This window comes from Chlorocebus sabaeus, chromosome 4 (genome assembly GCF_047675955.1).
Source record: "Chlorocebus sabaeus isolate Y175 chromosome 4, mChlSab1.0.hap1, whole genome shotgun sequence".
Taxonomy (NCBI): Eukaryota; Metazoa; Chordata; class Mammalia; order Primates; family Cercopithecidae; genus Chlorocebus; species Chlorocebus sabaeus.
In genome coordinates, this window is record NC_132907.1 from 19497241 (window position 1) to 19515149 (window position 17909).

The 17909-nt window shown below is 34.7% G+C and overlaps 1 protein-coding gene and 1 long non-coding RNA gene across 4 annotated transcripts in view; one reads left to right on the plus strand and one right to left on the minus strand.

Annotated features, from left to right (window-relative positions):
* Positions 1–17909, minus strand: part of LOC140711498 (uncharacterized) — a 75377-nt gene that overhangs the window by 44706 nt on the left and 12762 nt on the right. The window contains exon 2 of the long non-coding RNA XR_012092743.1: positions 15339–15411. This is a non-coding gene — a long non-coding RNA (uncharacterized lncRNA). The remainder of the gene's footprint in view (positions 1–15338; positions 15412–17909) is intronic.
* Positions 1–17909, plus strand: part of WDR41 (WD repeat domain 41) — a 46985-nt gene that overhangs the window by 11864 nt on the left and 17212 nt on the right. For 2 of the 3 annotated variants that reach the window (XM_073014663.1, XM_007976047.3), the window contains 6 exons: positions 2455–2503; positions 4036–4167; positions 8121–8183; positions 13665–13776; positions 16314–16376; positions 17794–17904. In XM_073014663.1, coding sequence (XP_072870764.1) covers positions 2455–2503; positions 4036–4167; positions 8121–8183; positions 13665–13776; positions 16314–16376; positions 17794–17904 — 530 coding nt within the window. The remainder of the gene's footprint in view (positions 1–2454; positions 2504–4035; positions 4168–8120; positions 8184–13664; positions 13777–16313; positions 16377–17793; positions 17905–17909) is intronic. The other variant, XM_073014664.1, reaches the window with a different exon arrangement.

Sequence of the window (17909 nt, forward strand, 5' to 3'; positions counted from 1 at the left end):
TTTTGCCCTCTATTAGAGTGTTTTTAAAAATTAGTATGTAAAATGTTTTCTGGCAATATTATTATTCTTCCATTGGATAGAATAGCTTAAAACTTATTGACATTTTAATCCTTTTTTATTTTATAGTTCATTACTTCTTTTCAGCAGTTACAATTAAGAATTCTTGGGTTGTATTTCCATTTCTGATTTGCAGATGGTTGAAGTGTATGTTTGACTGACTAGGATTTAGTTTAAGATAAACTGATATAGTATAGCTAGTTTTTCATTATCCATCATAATAGGATGGATAATTGTAATTTGTGAATGATATCTCAACCCTTTATTCGTTTTTTTATGACAGGTACTAATATGTATCAAAGTTATACTGGTTTGTATTTTAAAGTTTAAAGTTTCCTCTTTAGCGGAGGTAGTAATAAATATTGAAATGGAAAAAAAAAATGGTAGCAATAGAATATATATAAGAATAGAAGGCGTGAATAATCTACCAACCAGATAATTGACCTTGGAGCAATAAAAAATTGGCTGTGATTTCATGCATTACTGTTGAGCCTTATTTAGATTTAACTTTTGTTCCCTACTGATTGAATTAAAGTTTGAGGTGAAGTGCTCTATATCCCATTTCTAAACTCTCAGCTGTTCTCAGTCATCTCTCATTGTGAACTCATGAAAGTCAAACATGATAAAACAATCATAAGAAGTTAAAAATTAGGGTTAGAAAAAAAGTATGTATTTTAAACTTGCAATCTTCTAAATGGCAGAAAAGCAATTATAAGAGTTTAAAGAATCAATAGAAATTGATGTTTTATACCAAAGAACACTTAAGACCTTGAGTCCTGCCCTCCCCACTATCACTATACGAATAAAAAGAAATCAATAGGCCCAGAAACATAAGCTGCTAAAGATTTATTTCCAGCAGCTATTTTTGATATTCAGAGTACTATTTACTAATCTGATTGAGAAAATGTAGATAATTAAGCATAGGAAATCTATTTTTATTTTTAAAATGATCATTTTCTTTTTAATCTCCAGATCTTTTATATCTCACATTTTAAAATAAGAATAAATGATAGGCATGAATTTAAAAATAACTATGTGATTTTTACCCAGTTACCTAAATTTGAAAGGTCCTTTCCATTAAAAAGATAGGTAGTTCTGTATTTAAAAATTATTAAAAGACTTTGTCAGACTGTATTTGATCAATTTCATATCTCCTGAATAATCTTAGTTCTACCAGTAGTAGATGTACTCAAAGGGTTTTGAAATAAGAACTGAGTATGGGAATTGTCTGAGCCAGTGAAGGCACTGAACTTTGAAACTGAAGTTAAGAAATTTGAACATGAAACTCAGTTTGGAGTGTTAAGGAAAGTATTTCATGACTGAAGTTGTGGGATTTTGTTAGAAAGGGATAAAATTCATTAGAACAGATGCTCACATAGCATCTCTTAATTATCGGGGGCCAGTTATATGTCATTCATAGCTGGCTCTCTTTAATACCACTTCTTTCTCTTTTACTAAAAAAAAGAAAAAAACCTCGATTTGAGTGAAAGCGATATTATGGGGATAACTTTAAATTGATTCTGAGTCATTAAAAATTATTTACAAACTTGTGTACAACATTAACAATACATTATTTGACATGCTTACAATGTGATTATTGTATCCTATTTTGTTGGGTTAGTATATGATGATGATGGTGAATTTTAGTATAATATGATGATGAATAATCCTGTATGACAGGTTATTCCTCTTGATAGTGTTTGTGTTAAGGGTATCTTCTACTTTACAGAATTTGGTTGTTGTCCCTGTGTATATGGTGAATGGGATATAAAAAGGAGAGAGAAGCTATAGCAGAGTGTCACAGCTCATTTTTCATGTCATGAGACAAAGTTTACCTGTGCATTTCAAGCATCTTCACTGAAAAACAACAAAAAACCCTTAAAAAGTCCTCAAACTTTCCAAACCAAGAACAAAGCATTTATGTGGAAAGACTAAGGAGTTGAACTGAGCAAAGGATAGATCTTGACTTTAAATACAATTATTTACAGACAGAATAATAGAAGTAATGAATTTATCTAACGTTGTGATCAGTTCCACCCCTGGAATATCACTTCCTATCACTGAAGCCACTTCTCAGCTTGGTTTCATTTCACTTAAGTCAAGGGTTTCTTAAAATCATAGAATTTGAAAGCAAAGAAGGAATTTAAAGATTATTTTTACATTTCTAGCAGGTTATTCTTTGTAAACCTATGAATGTTTTATTTATCTTTTGATCTTTCATACCTGGCACAGTACCTGGAATGTGTTTCATAAATATTTTTTAAATTAGCTCAAAGAACTTGATCTTCGTTAATATTAGTAAGTCAAAGTACCACTAATAAGGTTTGATAGTTCTTAATCTTAGTAATTAAATGTCAACAGTGATTTTTTTTTTCTTGACCCTTTTTCCCTAACCAGATTTGCATCTGCTGGTGATGATGGAATTGTAGTTGTGTGGAATGCTCAGGTGTGTATTGATTATGTGTGCATTGTGTAATAAAGATATGATTATATAGTTGAGTATGTATTCATATAAATACTATCTGGGGATACATTTGCATATCATTATCATTAATTGACACATTAATATTTGAAAAGAGCTACTTAGGATAAATCCATATACAGTGGGGACCAGTATTTCATAATGAAGAGGGAAAGTTTTTTAAATTAAGATTTTTTTTCCAGCCGGGTGTGGTGGCTTGTGCGTGTAATCCCAGCACTTTGGGAGGCCAAGGCGAACAGGTAACTTGGGGCCAGGAGTTTGAGAACAGCTTGGCCAACATAGCAAGACCCTGTCTCTACCAAAAATACTAGAAATCAGCTGGGCATAGTGGCGCACACCTGTAATCCCAGTTACTCGGGCGACTGAGGTTGCAGTGAGCAGCGATCATGCCACTGCATTCCAGCCTGGGTGACACAGCAAGACCATCTCGGGGAAAAAAAAAAAAGTTTTTTCCTAAGAAACAAATGCCAAAGTATGAAAATTCAAAAAATACAAAATTTTAATCTTATTTAACAAAATTTAGGTTATCAATAGTTATGCCCTGACTTCCAAAATGAATAAATGAATTGTGTTGATTTTTGTGAGACACACAAGCTTTCTTTCAACATTGCTTAATAGCATAATGTAACATTTTTCTCATGTTTGACTTAATATTAAAAAAGACTTTTTTAAAAATAAATACTTAAGGCTTCATCAGTTTCTTCAGAGCCTCCCTTCCTGATCATTTGTTACTCAGATTGTTCTTTTTCGAAGTGTTTTATCTTCCTCTCACCTTTATTTTGGATTGTTATCTAGTCTGTGTTAGATCTTTATTTTTCAATGGCTTTGCCTGTGATAAAAGCAGTTCTTTAACATTATTTTCACCACATTCATGAAGTCCTGCAATCTTGGAAAGATTTGCCATTTACTTGTATTTCTGCATGTATACTACTTGGTAAATTAGTGAGAGACTGATAGATGAAGGCATTGGATGCATAGGAATAGATGTTGGTGTTAAATAGCGATGGAGTGGAGACTAACTTTCTAAGTGGTTAATAAATGAGTGGATATGTATACTTATGTGTGTGTAGATACATATACAGTTGTTACGCTGACTTTTATCTTCTTCTATGACCTTATAACTGTGGAGACTTCAATAACAAATACTTGGACAATGAGGACTCCATATTTTTTTCCTGCAAACTAAGTTACTGATGTTTTTATGCTTAATTTACACAATTATATTTTTAAATTTATAGAAAAGAATACTCCTTAAAATTTTCTATAAAAATATACTAAAAATTAGCATTTTGTATTAGAAAATCATCAAAATTATTTATGGCTATACTTTCAGCAGTTGTTTAGATTCTGTGTGATTGCTTAAGTTAAATTCTGAGTAAGTAATTTTAAATGGAATGTATATGTATATTCTATATGGCAGTTCTACTTAATGTTGTCATTTGTGATTATCTAAATTGTGAAAGCTAGGCCTATTAACGTTTTTATTGGTATTTCAGACAGGGGAAAAACTTTTAGAACTGAATGGACACACTCAAAAGATAACAGCTATTATTACATTTCCTTCCTTGGAATCTTGTGAAGAAAAAAATCAACTCATCCTGACAGCCTCTGCTGATAGAACAGTTACTGTATCCTTTAATCTAGAAGAAATGAACAAGCTATAGTGGCCCAGCGAGCCACCACATACATTATTAGTCTTTAGCTGATAGGGTCTTGTCTGTATATTCTTGTTACAGCAAAAATGATTTGTGTTCTATTATAAGATACCATTTATTAGGTATCTGATAAGTATTAGACTGGAAATAGGAGGTTAAGGCTTGTTATTGATGGAAACTCCACAACTCTTGCTGTTCTTTGCAGAGTTACTCTCTCATGTTGTATAAAATTGATAAAATGGAAGAATGTGGACTTAAAAATAATTCATTTTATTATCTCAATTTACTTTTCAATTTAGGGAAACAACGATGAGTTGGACTGGAGAGTAATTTACTTTTTTTTCCTCACTACAGAGCAGAAGAAACCAAATAGGCCCAACCCATAAAAATCTTTTGAGCATCTGAGTCTGACAGAAAAGTGAATTACCGTTTGTTGAGTGTTTAATATTTAATAATTAACAATTTTATAAAAGGAAAATTACTTTTTCTTTACCCACACTTTTAGGTAAAAAGTTAAGATGGAATAGCAGTAGTAAAGTGCTTATGTGTAACAGGCATTGTTCTAATTGTTTTACATATGTGAACTCATTTAATCTTTAAAATTAGCCCTTTGACATAGGTATTTTTAATTATTCCCTTTTTTTTTGAGACAGAGTTTCGCTCTTATTGCTCAGGCTGGAGTGCAATGGTGCGATCTTCACTCACAGCAGCCTGTGCCTCCCGGGTTCAAGTGATTCTCCTGCTTCAGCCTCCCGAGTAGCTGGGATTACAGGCCTGTGCCACCATGCCCAGCTAATTTTGTATTTTTAGTAGAGATGGGGTTTCACTATGTTGGTCAGGCTGGTCTCAAACTCCTGACCTCTGGTGATCCACTCACCTTGGCCTCCCAAAATGCTGGGATTATAGGCGTGAGCCACCACGCCTGGCCTTATTTTTAATTATCCTTATTTACAGATGAAAAAATAGATTCACACAGAGGCTAAGTAACTTCCCCACGGCACACAGCCAGTGTAGGGCAGAACTGGCAAGTCTGACTGCAGAGTCAGAGCCCCAAACCACTGTACTTCATAAAATGTTTTCTGTAAACAAACTCAGCCCTTTAATATCTGTATGTGGAACTGGCTTTGTGAAGTCCAGAGTCAAGTGCTTATGGATTACTGTTGTCTCTCATTACTTTTATTTTTTTAAAAAAAGGTGTCAGATTTTTTTTTTTTTTGAGATGGAATCTCTCTCTGTTGCCCAGGCTGGAGTGGAGTGGCACAATCTCAGCTCACTGCAGCCTCTACTTCCTGGGTTCAAGCGATTCTTCTGCCTCAGCCTCCCAAGTAGCTGGGACTACAGGCGTGTGCCACCACACTTGGCAAATTTTTTTGTATTTTTAGTAGTAGAGACGGGGTTTCACCATATTGGCAAGGCTGGCCTCAAACTCCTGACTTTGTGATCTGCCCACCTTGGCATCCCAAAGTGCTGGGATTACAGGCATGAGCCACTGTACCCAGTCAGATTAATTTTTAAAAGTATATGCTTATCTGAAAGTTCTGTTTAAACAGTTTCAAGCATTGATGAAGTTTTGGAGTAAGCCCAAAGGTATAGGTATTTCTTAGGCTCTTATAGAACCAAGATACAGACTTTAACGTGCTTTAAATGAATTCATCAGCTGAAGTGCTTTCTAGACAGATTGTTTATAGCTGAAAAAATGTCGAAAAGGTTTAAATGGGGATAAACTCTCTATACATACATACATATATATACACACACACGTGTGTTTGTGATTACGATACAACATAAAACAAGGGCATAAAATTCACTCAGATGGTTAGGTCAGAGTTGCTTTATTGCTACTCTGTAGAGGCAAATATTATGAAATAAAGCTCTCTTTTTTTGATATCAGTGTAATCTTTGCACAAATAGAATTTAAAATACTTTGTTAGACCACTCCTAAGACACTATAACAATATTTTAAGGCAGTGATTAAAATTACATACGGAAGTTAGTAGCTGGGACAGTGTCACTATGAATTTTACCTGTAAATGATAGTATGAACTCATTTCCTTTGCTGAATGATTTTTGTTGTTAGAAAAAAATTCTAGGCCGCTTATTTGGCAATCTGTCTTACCCAGATGAATTCTAAATTTACTCTGCTTGCGTTTTTACTACAGGTTGAGCATCCCTAATCTGAAAATCCAAAATCTGAAATGCTCCAAAATCCAAAACTTTTTAAGCACTGACGTGATGCCACAAGTGGAAAATTTTATACCTGACATCATGTGACAGGTTGCAGTCAAAATTTTATTTAATGCACAAAATTGCCAAAAATATTGTATAAAACTACCTTAGGCTATATGTATAAGGTGTATATGAAAAATAAATGAATTTTGTGTTTAGACCTCGGTTCCGTCCCCAAGATAGTTCATTAGATATATGCACATATTCCAAAATCCAAAAAAAATCAGAAACACTTCTGGTCTTCAGCATTTTGGATAAGGGATACCCAACCTGTAAAAACTAACTTCCTTAATTAAATACTGAAGGTAGATAATTTTTTAAAGCAATAGCCTTAAGAGCTCAAGTTACTGAATATTAAACGTTTTGCTTGCAAAAAGTGAAATAAGTGAAAAGGCTGTGAGACACTGCTAGAATTGTGGTAAATACAAGGCCGGAAAACATTTCCTAATTACTGGGAGCACTTTTTGTATGCTAGCAGTGTGTTTCGTGTGTTATATACATAAAATGTAATTCTCATGATAATCCAGCTCCATCTAAAACATGACACAGAATGTAGATGGTCCCCGACCTAGGGTGGTCTGACTTAGAGTTTTTCAACTTTATGATGGTGTGAAAGGGAGGTGCATTAAGTAGAAGCTGTACTTTGAATTTTGAAGTTTGATATTTTCTCACACTAGTGATACGTTGGACAATAGTCTTTACCAGTGCTGGGCAGCAGCAGCCTGGAGCTGCAGCTCCTGGTCAGCTGTGAGATCACAAGGGTAAACAGCCTTACTCTACAGTGTACTGTGTTGCCAGATGCCTTTTTTTTTTTGCCCAACTATAAGCTTATGTAAGTGTTCTAAGCACATATAAGTTAGGACAGGCTAAGCTATGATGATTGATAGATGTGTTAAATGCATTTTGACTTAGGATATTTTCCACTTAGAATGGGTTTATTGTGGGAGAAAACTACTTTAAGTCAAGGCACATCTGTATAATAAAAATATAACAAAAGGCATTGGCCATGGTAAGGTTAACTAGTTCGTGAAATTAGTTTCAGTTTTTAATACATGCATATACATTTGTATCCATGGTACATACATGTATGTAAATATGTTTTCAGACATGGTGTAAAATATATTTCTTACTATAGGAAATGGTATGAAAGTTTGAAAATCACTGTGCTTAAGTCAAACTAAACTTGGATGTTTTGTGAGAGGCCCTCTGATTATGTTAAATGCATATACAGGTAATGGTAATACACTGTTAGTGTCTTCTCGAATCAAGATAACAGTAGTAAATCATGCTATCCACATTATAGGGAGCTTTCAGTAAATATTAATTGACATGATAGTTTTTGGTATAAGTACTTTATGCTTATTAGATTACGGTAGACTATTCTGGAGAATAAACTTTAAACAGTTGCAATATTTAGTGCTTGTAAAGATTCAGTACTTCAGACCATTCATTATGTTGGCATTTTCAAATAATTTGATAGTAAAATTTACCTCAAACTTATTTTAGATCATAAGCCTGCTTTGCTAAGTTGATGACTCACTATATGAATTCATTTTTGTGGTGGTATAAACACTAAGTATTTTATGTTTTATTTAAAGAATTTCTAACTGCTTAACATTTGTGGTTTAATTGTTAATTAGAAAAGTTATAATTGAGATTTTAAAATTCTGTCTAGAAATTATTTCTTAACACAAATTTAGGTGTGGGATAGTGATACTGGCAGACAAGTTCAGAGAATATCATGCTTCCAGTCTACTGTAAAGGTAAAATCTTAAGTAAATATGAGTTTTTATGGCAATCTATTTTTGTCTGAGAAGACATGGTTTAAAAAGTTAGACGAAATTACTTTTGTGGGTCTTATGAATTATTTCTTTCCACACACTTGTAGTCATTTGATTTGTGTAAGACCAGATTTTTGAGAGCGTATGTATTAAGTGTTAGAATGTTTCAATTTGAAATTAGAGCAAGGGATAATCCCAATAGCAAGATAAGGAAAAAGGTAGTACCCAGTATGTTTTTTTGTAGGTAATTCTAGGAAGAGATAGTACTTGCAGAATGACCATAATAGTAGCTGGTCTGTTTTCTTTATACTTTGAATTTAAAATATAGAATTATTTGTCCCGTGACTTCTGCCTTCACTAAGGTCACAAAGGCAAGACATGTCAGTTACTTAGTTTCAAAACTAAAAATCTGACATGGCTAATTTGCTGCTAGTGTTAGGTTTATTCGTTTTACAAACAGTGATTGATTGGGGCTGATTATATGACAGAAGCTCTGCTACATTTTAGAGAAACAAACAGATAAGACTAGGTTGCTTGTGATACCTACAGAAATTAAGTGTTCAGAGAAAGTGCCACTGTTTTTTAGTAACGTAAGCAAGTTTTGGTAAAAGATAGTAGTAGTATTAGATGTTCTCTCATTTACTTTAAGGATAACTGATCTCCATATTGGAGCTCTTTTGTTTCTTTTTTTTTTCTTAATGTAAAAAGAATTGCTGTGTGCCACTAGTTAGGATAGTTCATTTTTTCCCAAAAAGGCAGGATTATGGCGCTGTGCTGTTCAAAATATCAACTTAGTCAAGTTTCAGGGGAAGAAAGTGCCATGTACTATATATGCTTTTATCTAACTTAACAGTGGATTTTTAAAGAAGTCATTAAAGTATTGATTTGATTAAAATCTCTATGTGACCTGAAATGATGCGCCATTTACATTCCTTTAAAAATATTCTTGCTATCTGAAAAACTAAGGTCGTTAAGTTTCCAATGAAAATATGTGGCTTGAAGGAACAAAAAGAGAGAAAAAAATTTAATGTATCTGGGGGAAATTCCTTTGGTAAACTGTGTTATGAACTGGTTATAGGAACTGGTCACTAAAAAAGTATCTTATTCCAATAAAGTGAAAGTAGTTTTAAAAGGGGTTTTACCATAATGTGAATCAGCTAGATATTTGTGTTTGTTTTCTCCTGCTGTGATCCTGTTTCACATAAAAATTGTTAAAAAATAGCATTGTATTCATTTAATTCAGTGGTCCAGTTGTTCTTGAATAGATAGCTTATCTAAGAAATTTATATCCCCAATATGAGAAATACTATCATTTATTTTTTGAACTAGCAACGTTTTTTATAAGGGTTGATGTTAGCAAGGAGATAGTGAAATTGGCATTTTATTGCATATTGAGACTATAAATTGATGTCTTCTTGGAAGGTAGTTTGGCATTATGAATGAATCTACATAAATTATTATAGGTATTAATCCAGTGATCATTCTAGAAAACTCTTTAAAGGAAATAATCAGAAAATAGGGCAGAGATTTATGAACAGAAATGTGTACTACAAATACATTTTTATAAATGGATGTTTGGAAGTGCCCTAAATTTCTTATAAGAAAATAAATTATGGTAGATATATATACTAAAATTTATATTTCAGAAGAATATTAAAAGAGGAAAATGCTAGTGGTAAAATGTATATTTTTTGTTATAAATATTAACAATTTGCTCAATAAAATATTATCAAAGCAAATTCAGCAACGTCTAAAACGGATTATACACCATGACCAAGTGAGATTTATCCCTGGAATATGAGCTTAGTTTAACATCTGAAAATTAATCAATGAAATACATTCTAGTAAGAGTAAAGGACCAAAACCACAGGATCATCTCAATAGAAAACAGAAGGCATTTGACAAACTCCACCACCCTTTCATGATAAAAATACCCCACAGACTAGGAATAGATGAGAATTTCTTTAACCTAATAAAGGGCTTCTGTGAAAATCTCAAGGCTAATTTTGTATTAATGGTAAAAGGCTAGGCTGGGTGTGGTGGCTCATGCCTGCAATCCTAGCACTTTGGGAGACCAAAGTGAGTGGATTACTTGAGCTCAGGAGTTCGAGACCAGCCTGAGCAACATGGTGAAACTTCTCTACCAAAAAAAAACCAAACAAACAAAAATTCGCCAGGCCTGGTGGCACATGTCTGTAATCCCAGTTATTACAGGAGGAAGTTATTACTGTTATTACTGGAGGCTAAGGTGGAAGGATCGCTTGAGTCCAGGAGTTTGAGGCTGCAGTGAGTTGTAATTGTGCCACTGCACTGTAGCCTGGACGATAGAGCATGACCCTGTCTCAAAAAAAAAAAAAAAAAATTATTAAAAAAAAATGGTGAAAGACAAATAATTTCCCCCAAAGATCAGGCACAAGACAAGGATGTCTGCTCTCAGCACATCTGTTTTAACATTGTACTGGAGGTTCTAGCCAGGGCAGTTGGGCAGTTAAAAAAAGAAATAAATGACATCCATATCCATATTGGAAAGGAAGAACTAAAACTATCTCTATTCCCAAATGACATGATCTTGTGTATATAGAAAATCCTAAGTCCACAACCAAACTATTGAGGCTAGTAAATGGATTTAGCAAGGTTTCAGGATATAATATCAACACACAGAAATCAATTGTATTTCTGTTCATTATCAATGAACATTCCAAAAATTAAGAAACAATTCCATTTACAGTAGCATCCAAAAGAATAAAATACTCAGAAATGGATGTAGGCTGGGCAGGGTGGCATATGCCTATAATCCTAGCACTTTGGGAGGCTGAGGTGGGAGGATTGCTTGAGACCAGGAGTTCAAGACTAACCTGGCCAACGTAGCAATACCCCATCACTATTAAAAGAAATTTGAAGAAGTATGAGACTTACATACCAAAAACTACAAAACATTGTTGAAAGATATTAAAGATCTAAATAAATGGAAAGACATCCTGAGTGCATGGGTCAAATTTTACTATTGTTATGATTACACCACTACCCACATTGATCTACAGATTGAACCCAATCGTTATCAAAATTGTAGCTGGCCTTTTTTTTTTTTTTTTTTTTTTGAGAAATTTACAAGCTGATCCTAAAATTCATATGGGAGTGCAAGGGACCCAGAATAGCCGAAACAGTCTTAAGATGGAAAAACAAAGTTCCAAGACACACTTCCCAATTTCAAAACTTAATATGAAGCTACAGTAGTCAAGACAGTGTGGTTTTGGCATAGTGATAGACATGCAGATCAATGGAATAGAATTAAAGGCCCAGAAGTAAAGCCTCGCATAGCCAATTGATTTTTTGACAAGAGTGCCAAGAACCTTTAATGGAAGAAAGAATAGTCTCTTCAAAAATGATGCTGTGTCAATTGGACATCCACATACAAAATAATGAAATTTTAATCCCTACTGCATGTCATATCCAAAAGTTAACTCAAAATGGGTCAAAGACCCAAATATAAGAGTTAAAACTACAAAAATCTTGGAAGAAATAAAGGAGTACATCTTTGTGACCTTGGGCTAGGTATCTTAAATATGACAGCAAAAGCATATCAACAACAAAAAACCAAAAAACTAAATTGGACCTCATCAAAATGAAAAGTTTTTGTGCTTCAAAGTGAAAAGACAACACACAGAATTGGAGAAAATATTTTCAAATCGTATATCTGATAAGGGACTTGTGTCTACAATCTATGAAGAATTCAGTAAAAAAGCAAATACTCCAATTAAAAATACACAAGATTTGAAAGAAAGAAATTTCTCCAAAGAAGATGAACAAGTGGCAAATAAGCACATGAAAAAGAGGTTCAACATCATTAGTCACTGGAGAAATGCAAGTCAAAACCACAGTGAAATACTATTTCCTATATACTAGAGTGGCTAATATGTAAAAGACAAGTGTTGGTAAGAATGTGGAGCAACTGTGACCTTCATACACTTCTGGTGGGATCTAGAATGATACAATACAGCCACCTTGGAAAACAGTTAAACAGAATTATCATTTGACCCAGCAGTCTCACTCCTTGGTATATCCCCAAGAGATATGAAAATGTAAGTTCATATAAAAATGTATACATAATTGTTCATAGCAATATTATAATTGTCAAAAATGGAAACAACCTATATGTCCATCAACTGATGAATAAACACAATGTATGTCCACACAGTGGAATACTATTTGGCAGTAAAAAGAAATGAAGCACTAGCATTAAAAATTCAGAGATTAGGCCGGGCGCGGTGGCTCAAGCCTGTAAACGCAGCACTTTGGGAGGCCGAGACGGGCGGATCACGAGGTCAGGAGATCGAGACCATCCTGGCTAACACGGTGAAACCCCGTCTCTACTAAAAAAATACAAAAAACTAGCCGGGCGAGGTGGCGGGCGCCTGTAGTCCCAGCTACTCGGGATGCTGAGGCAGGAGAATGGCGTAAACTCGGGAGGTGGAGCTTGCAGTGAGCTGAGATCCAGCCACTGCACTCCAGCCCGGGCGACAGAGCAAGACTCCGTCTCAAAAAAAAAACAAAACAAAACAAAAAAAAAAACCAGAGATTAGAGTAGGAGCACTAGAAATATAAACTGCATTGGTTATTTTCAATTTTTTTAAATCCAACAGTTTTAAAAGCAGCCCTGCTCAGCCTAGGCAAGATACCAGAACCTCTGCCTTTTATTTTCTGTTCTTCTCCCTTGCTGTTGCCCTTGTCTGACTCAGTCAGTAGACAAGGAGAGTACTATTAAAGGTAAAGGGCTTATGTGAAACACTGACTTTCCTGAGTCTACCAAATGTATAGAATTGAGAAGACTTTGGCGTTTATTCTAAAGATACAGAGAAACTAAGGTCATAGTTTCAGTTTGATTTAAAAAGGAGTTGAGGCAGTTGTGTATTAGTAATTTATTAGTGAGTAACAAATTACCTCAAAACATAGTGTCTTAAAACAATAAACATTTGTCATCTCACAGTGTTTGTGATTAGGACTAGAGAGCATCTTCTCTGGGTGGTTCTGGCTCAGGGCCTCTCCTGAGGCTCCTGCTCTCTGAAGGGCTGACTGTGGTGGAGGAGCTACCTCCCAGGAGGCTTACCTATGTGCTTGGCAAGTTAGTGCTGGTTTTTGCCCAGAGGCCTCAGCTCTTTGCTACATGAACCTTTCTCCACGTGACCGCTTTAGTGTCTTCACCTTAGAGTATGTGATCCAAGAGAGAACAAGGAGGAGGCCACAGTATATTTTATGACTGAGTCTTATAAGTCACACATCATCCCTCTTGCCAGATTCTGTTTGGTAGAAGCTAGTCACTTAGTAGTGCCCACATGCTCTACTAAGGAGAAATAAGCTCCACCTATTGAAGGAAGGGGTTAAAGAACTTGTAGATATATTTTAAAATCACTGAACAATGACTGCTTGAGTTTCTAACCTGATATACATTTCAAATACATTTTGCAGTGTTTAACTGTTCTTCAGAGACTAGATGTCTGGCTTTCTGGTGGGAATGACCTGTGTGTGTGGAACCGAAAATTAGATCTCCTGTGTAAGACTAGCCACCTTTCTGATACAGGTAAAAAAACAAATCAAGGTAATTTTGAACTGTGATTGACAGACTCTAGAAGACACAGCAGATCTTCAGAGAGACTTTCCGTAAGTAGAAAGGTCAATACTGGGAATTTTTCTTTTCAGTTCTGAAGATAACAGGTAGCCATATTCAATTCAGATCAGGGGTTGTGTAAAATATATTTTCATCCTGAATCAGAAGAAGATTCCACTCCTTTTGGCTTCCCCTTCCCTTCTAACAGAATTTCTCAAGAACAACCTTTTCCAATGCTCTTGGGCTATTTTCTTGAACTGTGTTTGATGAGCATGCTGATACCTAGAAGCAGACCCTTACACCTTTATAGTAGCATTTGTGGGGTCATTAACTTTGAATAAATGCCTAAGGACGACCTCTTTTTACAATTTTCCTTACCAAAAAGTTCATACATGTGCAAGCTTACTGATAAAGTTTCATTTTCTCAGAATTCTGTGTACGTGTGCTTTTGGTTTCAACAGAAAAAAAAAAAATCAGTTTTGACTTTTTGATACCAAGGATCTTAAAAAATAAAATATATTTTTAGAGTAAAATATTTAAATATAAATGGGTAGATTTTAATAACAACCTTGAAGTCACAGTATTAACTATTGTTATTTCTAAAACTAATCAAATGAGCCTGGTTATCCTAAAAGGAACATTATCGTGCACGTTGTTGACATTTCAATGATAGCAGGAGCCCTGTGAATTGAATTTGGTTACTAATAGGAGCTAGCTTAGCTCCACATAGATATTTTCAAGTATCAGAAAAATAATGACTTAGGAAAACTAAATCCATACATTGCTAGGGTTTACAATTTAACCACTCAGTTCAACATTTGATTACTAATAGTCTTGCTCAAATCTAGAATATATTTCCCTGTGTACTATTACCATGAATTATACATCTTTACGTTCATTTTCCTCTCTCTTTCACTAGCCTGTGGTTTTCATGAATTTTGTTTTGATAAAGTTATATTGTAAAACGTTGAAATCAGGGCTGAAAAGAATCTTCTGTGTGTTCCTGGAAATAGCCACCTCTTATTGTAGTCTCCCTTTGTTTTGCAAGTTATCTTTAAGTACTATATAATAAGTCATCACAATACCGCCGTTCATCAGTCTCTCAAGAGTTAACAGAGGCTTTGAAGGTATCTGTGCGAAAGCCTTGAGAAGGCCGTGGGTTACCACTGGTGAGCTGTTCGTCATTTGGGTTTTCCACATTACCGGAGGCCAGACTGTTAACAGTGTTATTAGACCCTTATGCCATGATGTCCTTTCCTAAGCCCTGCTTGATTTATGGACTGGTGGAGCTTTTACAAGCAGTTATTCTGTGTTTGGAAATAAGCAAAGATAATCTTAGTCAATGTGATACAATGGAAGGAGCCCTGGACTAAAACACAGGGCACCCGTGTCCTTTCCAGCAATATGTTCTGTGATTCTGAGTAATAGGTTGCTACTTCTGGATTGTTGGGCTTCTAGAATTTTCACATATAAGTTAGTGAAATATTTTTAAACAAGCTGTTTTCTGCATTTAGTATTATTCTCTTGCTACTCACCCTGCTGCTCTCCCATGTCCTCTGCCTTCTCTGTACCACTCCGTTGCCTTCCTTGCAGCACCATTTCCTCCTCCTTGTACATGGGAAAATACAAATCCTACTGTTAAAACACGCCTGCGTGGAGGAAAATCTTGGCTAGAAATACTGTCCAAATCACAACAGTTAGTCCTTTGATGGATGGGAAGGATAAGCAAATGAGTAGACCATTTTCCACACTTGCATATATATTGTAAATTACATATATATCATAATGGAAAAATTAAACAGGTTTTTTTTTATTTTGCCAACACGTGGTGGTTCTAATATATCAACTCTTTTATTCATGCTGACAGAAGTAAAATTGTAACATGCCTTGTAGAAGTTATAGTTACCCTAAAATCATGATTTGGCTATGAAAAGATACTCAGACCTTTTTACTTAAATAAGTGAAGTGTGTTAGAATGTTGAATCTGATTCTTTCAATAATAGAAGAAAATTTGTACATGTATTAATGGATCACAGACATGCTATTTGAAGGCCGCTTTCTTAGCTGCTGACTGTTGGCTAGTTCATTCAGCGCCAGGGAGCCTGCTCAATCTTCTTAAGTTTACAGGAAAGAAAACATCAATTTTACATCACTTTTGAGCTAGCCATCTTGTAAATGGGTAATGGTGATTATCTTAAGGGATCCCTTGTAAAGAAGTTTGAATGGCTGAATCTACCACTTTTATCACCACAATAATAATAAAAAAAAAAAGTACAAAAAATAACTCCATATTCTGGTCTTAATAAATCAATAATGTCTTCCAAAAGTCTCAGAAACCTACATTTAACAAAATCGTTTTCCATGAGTAAGCAAGCAAGGAAGTGTGTGTGGAGCTAGTTCTGTGTGCTTTATCTTCTTTATGGAAAACGACTGACATAAAACTGAGAATGTTTTTGTTTTTGATATCTGTGAGAAAAATAATTTGACCTTTGTTTTGTATGTTTTTGGAGGTATTAGTGCTTTGGTTGAAATACCTAAGAACTGTGTTGTGGCAGCAGTTGGCAAAGAACTGAGTGAGTATGAATTTTTTTCTTTCTCTTTTTCTTCTTGTATATTTTCAATGAGAATTGTATACATGTGCTGGAAAGACTACTTTGTCTTTTATTTAAGGGACATCTCCCTGTGCCCCAGTCTTGGCTTCTTGGGATCATTGAAGTGATACAGAGACTGAGACATTTTCAGGATGTTAGGCCAGGTTTCTTTTTCTTATCAGTCTTTTAATCAGTATGTTAGCTTGGTTAAACAGTATATTGCTTCTTATTCCAAAATTCCAGTCTCAAGATCACTTCATAATATTCCAACTAAAGTAGAATTTCCCATAAGTTCGATGTGTATCAGAAAGAGTTCTCTTTTCTATTGACTGAAATCTTCTTTTGACAACCACAGTGGCTGTCAGGATTAAATAACCTTGTTAGAGATTTGTAGTTTGGTAAAATACTGTCGGAGACACAGAAAGAAGCATGGCATGACCTATCTTCCAGAGAGAAATGTGAGAAAGAAAAGATACTTTTCGTAATTTGAAAAGGACATGATCTCTGAGACTTGTCACTTCTCAGGTGTTAGTCATCCTAATCTTTGAGCTTCCACAGCACTTGGTCCAGTGGCGTATTAAACACTCAGTATATTGACCGTGAGCCTATTTATAAACAAGTCTGTCTCCCACTCTGGACTGAGCATTTGTGACTGGCCCTCATTCACATTTGGTACCTAGAGTTCCCAGAACATAAATGTTTAGTAAATGCTGTTGATAGAATCACGTCAGTAGATTTTATTATGGGTTTTGTGCATTGATTAAAGTTAGGATTTATACTAGTTTAAATAAAACTGTATTTGTTAAAGTCAGATAATGAGTAAAGCAACACATTGAACATTACTATAGTCAAAAGAACTGCATGACATATAAACATCATAAGACATACTCAGAGAATTTATAATTTAATGGTATATGCCTAGGAATCAAAAACTTTTTAAAAAAGAAGCTGCTTACGTCTTTACTGAGTTGAAGTTAAGCTTGGATTTGCAGCTTATTCTGTAGTAATGCTTATTGGCCTGGGGACATGAGTAGAGAAAGCTGATGGTGGAGGTGATTCAGGAATGTGGGCTAGTCACTGGCTGGGGAGTGAGTTGAGATAGCCAGACATCCATCAAAACCCTAGAGAGAATGGGAGCTTCAGTGTTTGGAAAAGTCAGTAAAGGAAGAGGGTTCTTCAGGACACATTCAGTATGGGTTTTAGTAGATCATCTCAAACATCTCAAGCATTTGAAAGAAATAGTTTAAAGTAGTATGAATATGGCTTTTTGTTTTTTCGAAATGGGTTTTTCAGTATGGTAGGTATTTTTCACTTAATGAAATGCTTTTTTTTTTAAGAGAAGAAGTGGAATTTTATCCTCTGAAATTGTAATAAAATTTTATCTGTCTTTTTCATTTAGTAATTTTCAGGTTGGTAGCACCCACAGAAGGATCACTAGAATGGGATATTCTTGAAATTAAGCAACTTCTTGATCACCAGGATAATATTCTCTCATTGATTAATGTCAATGGTAAG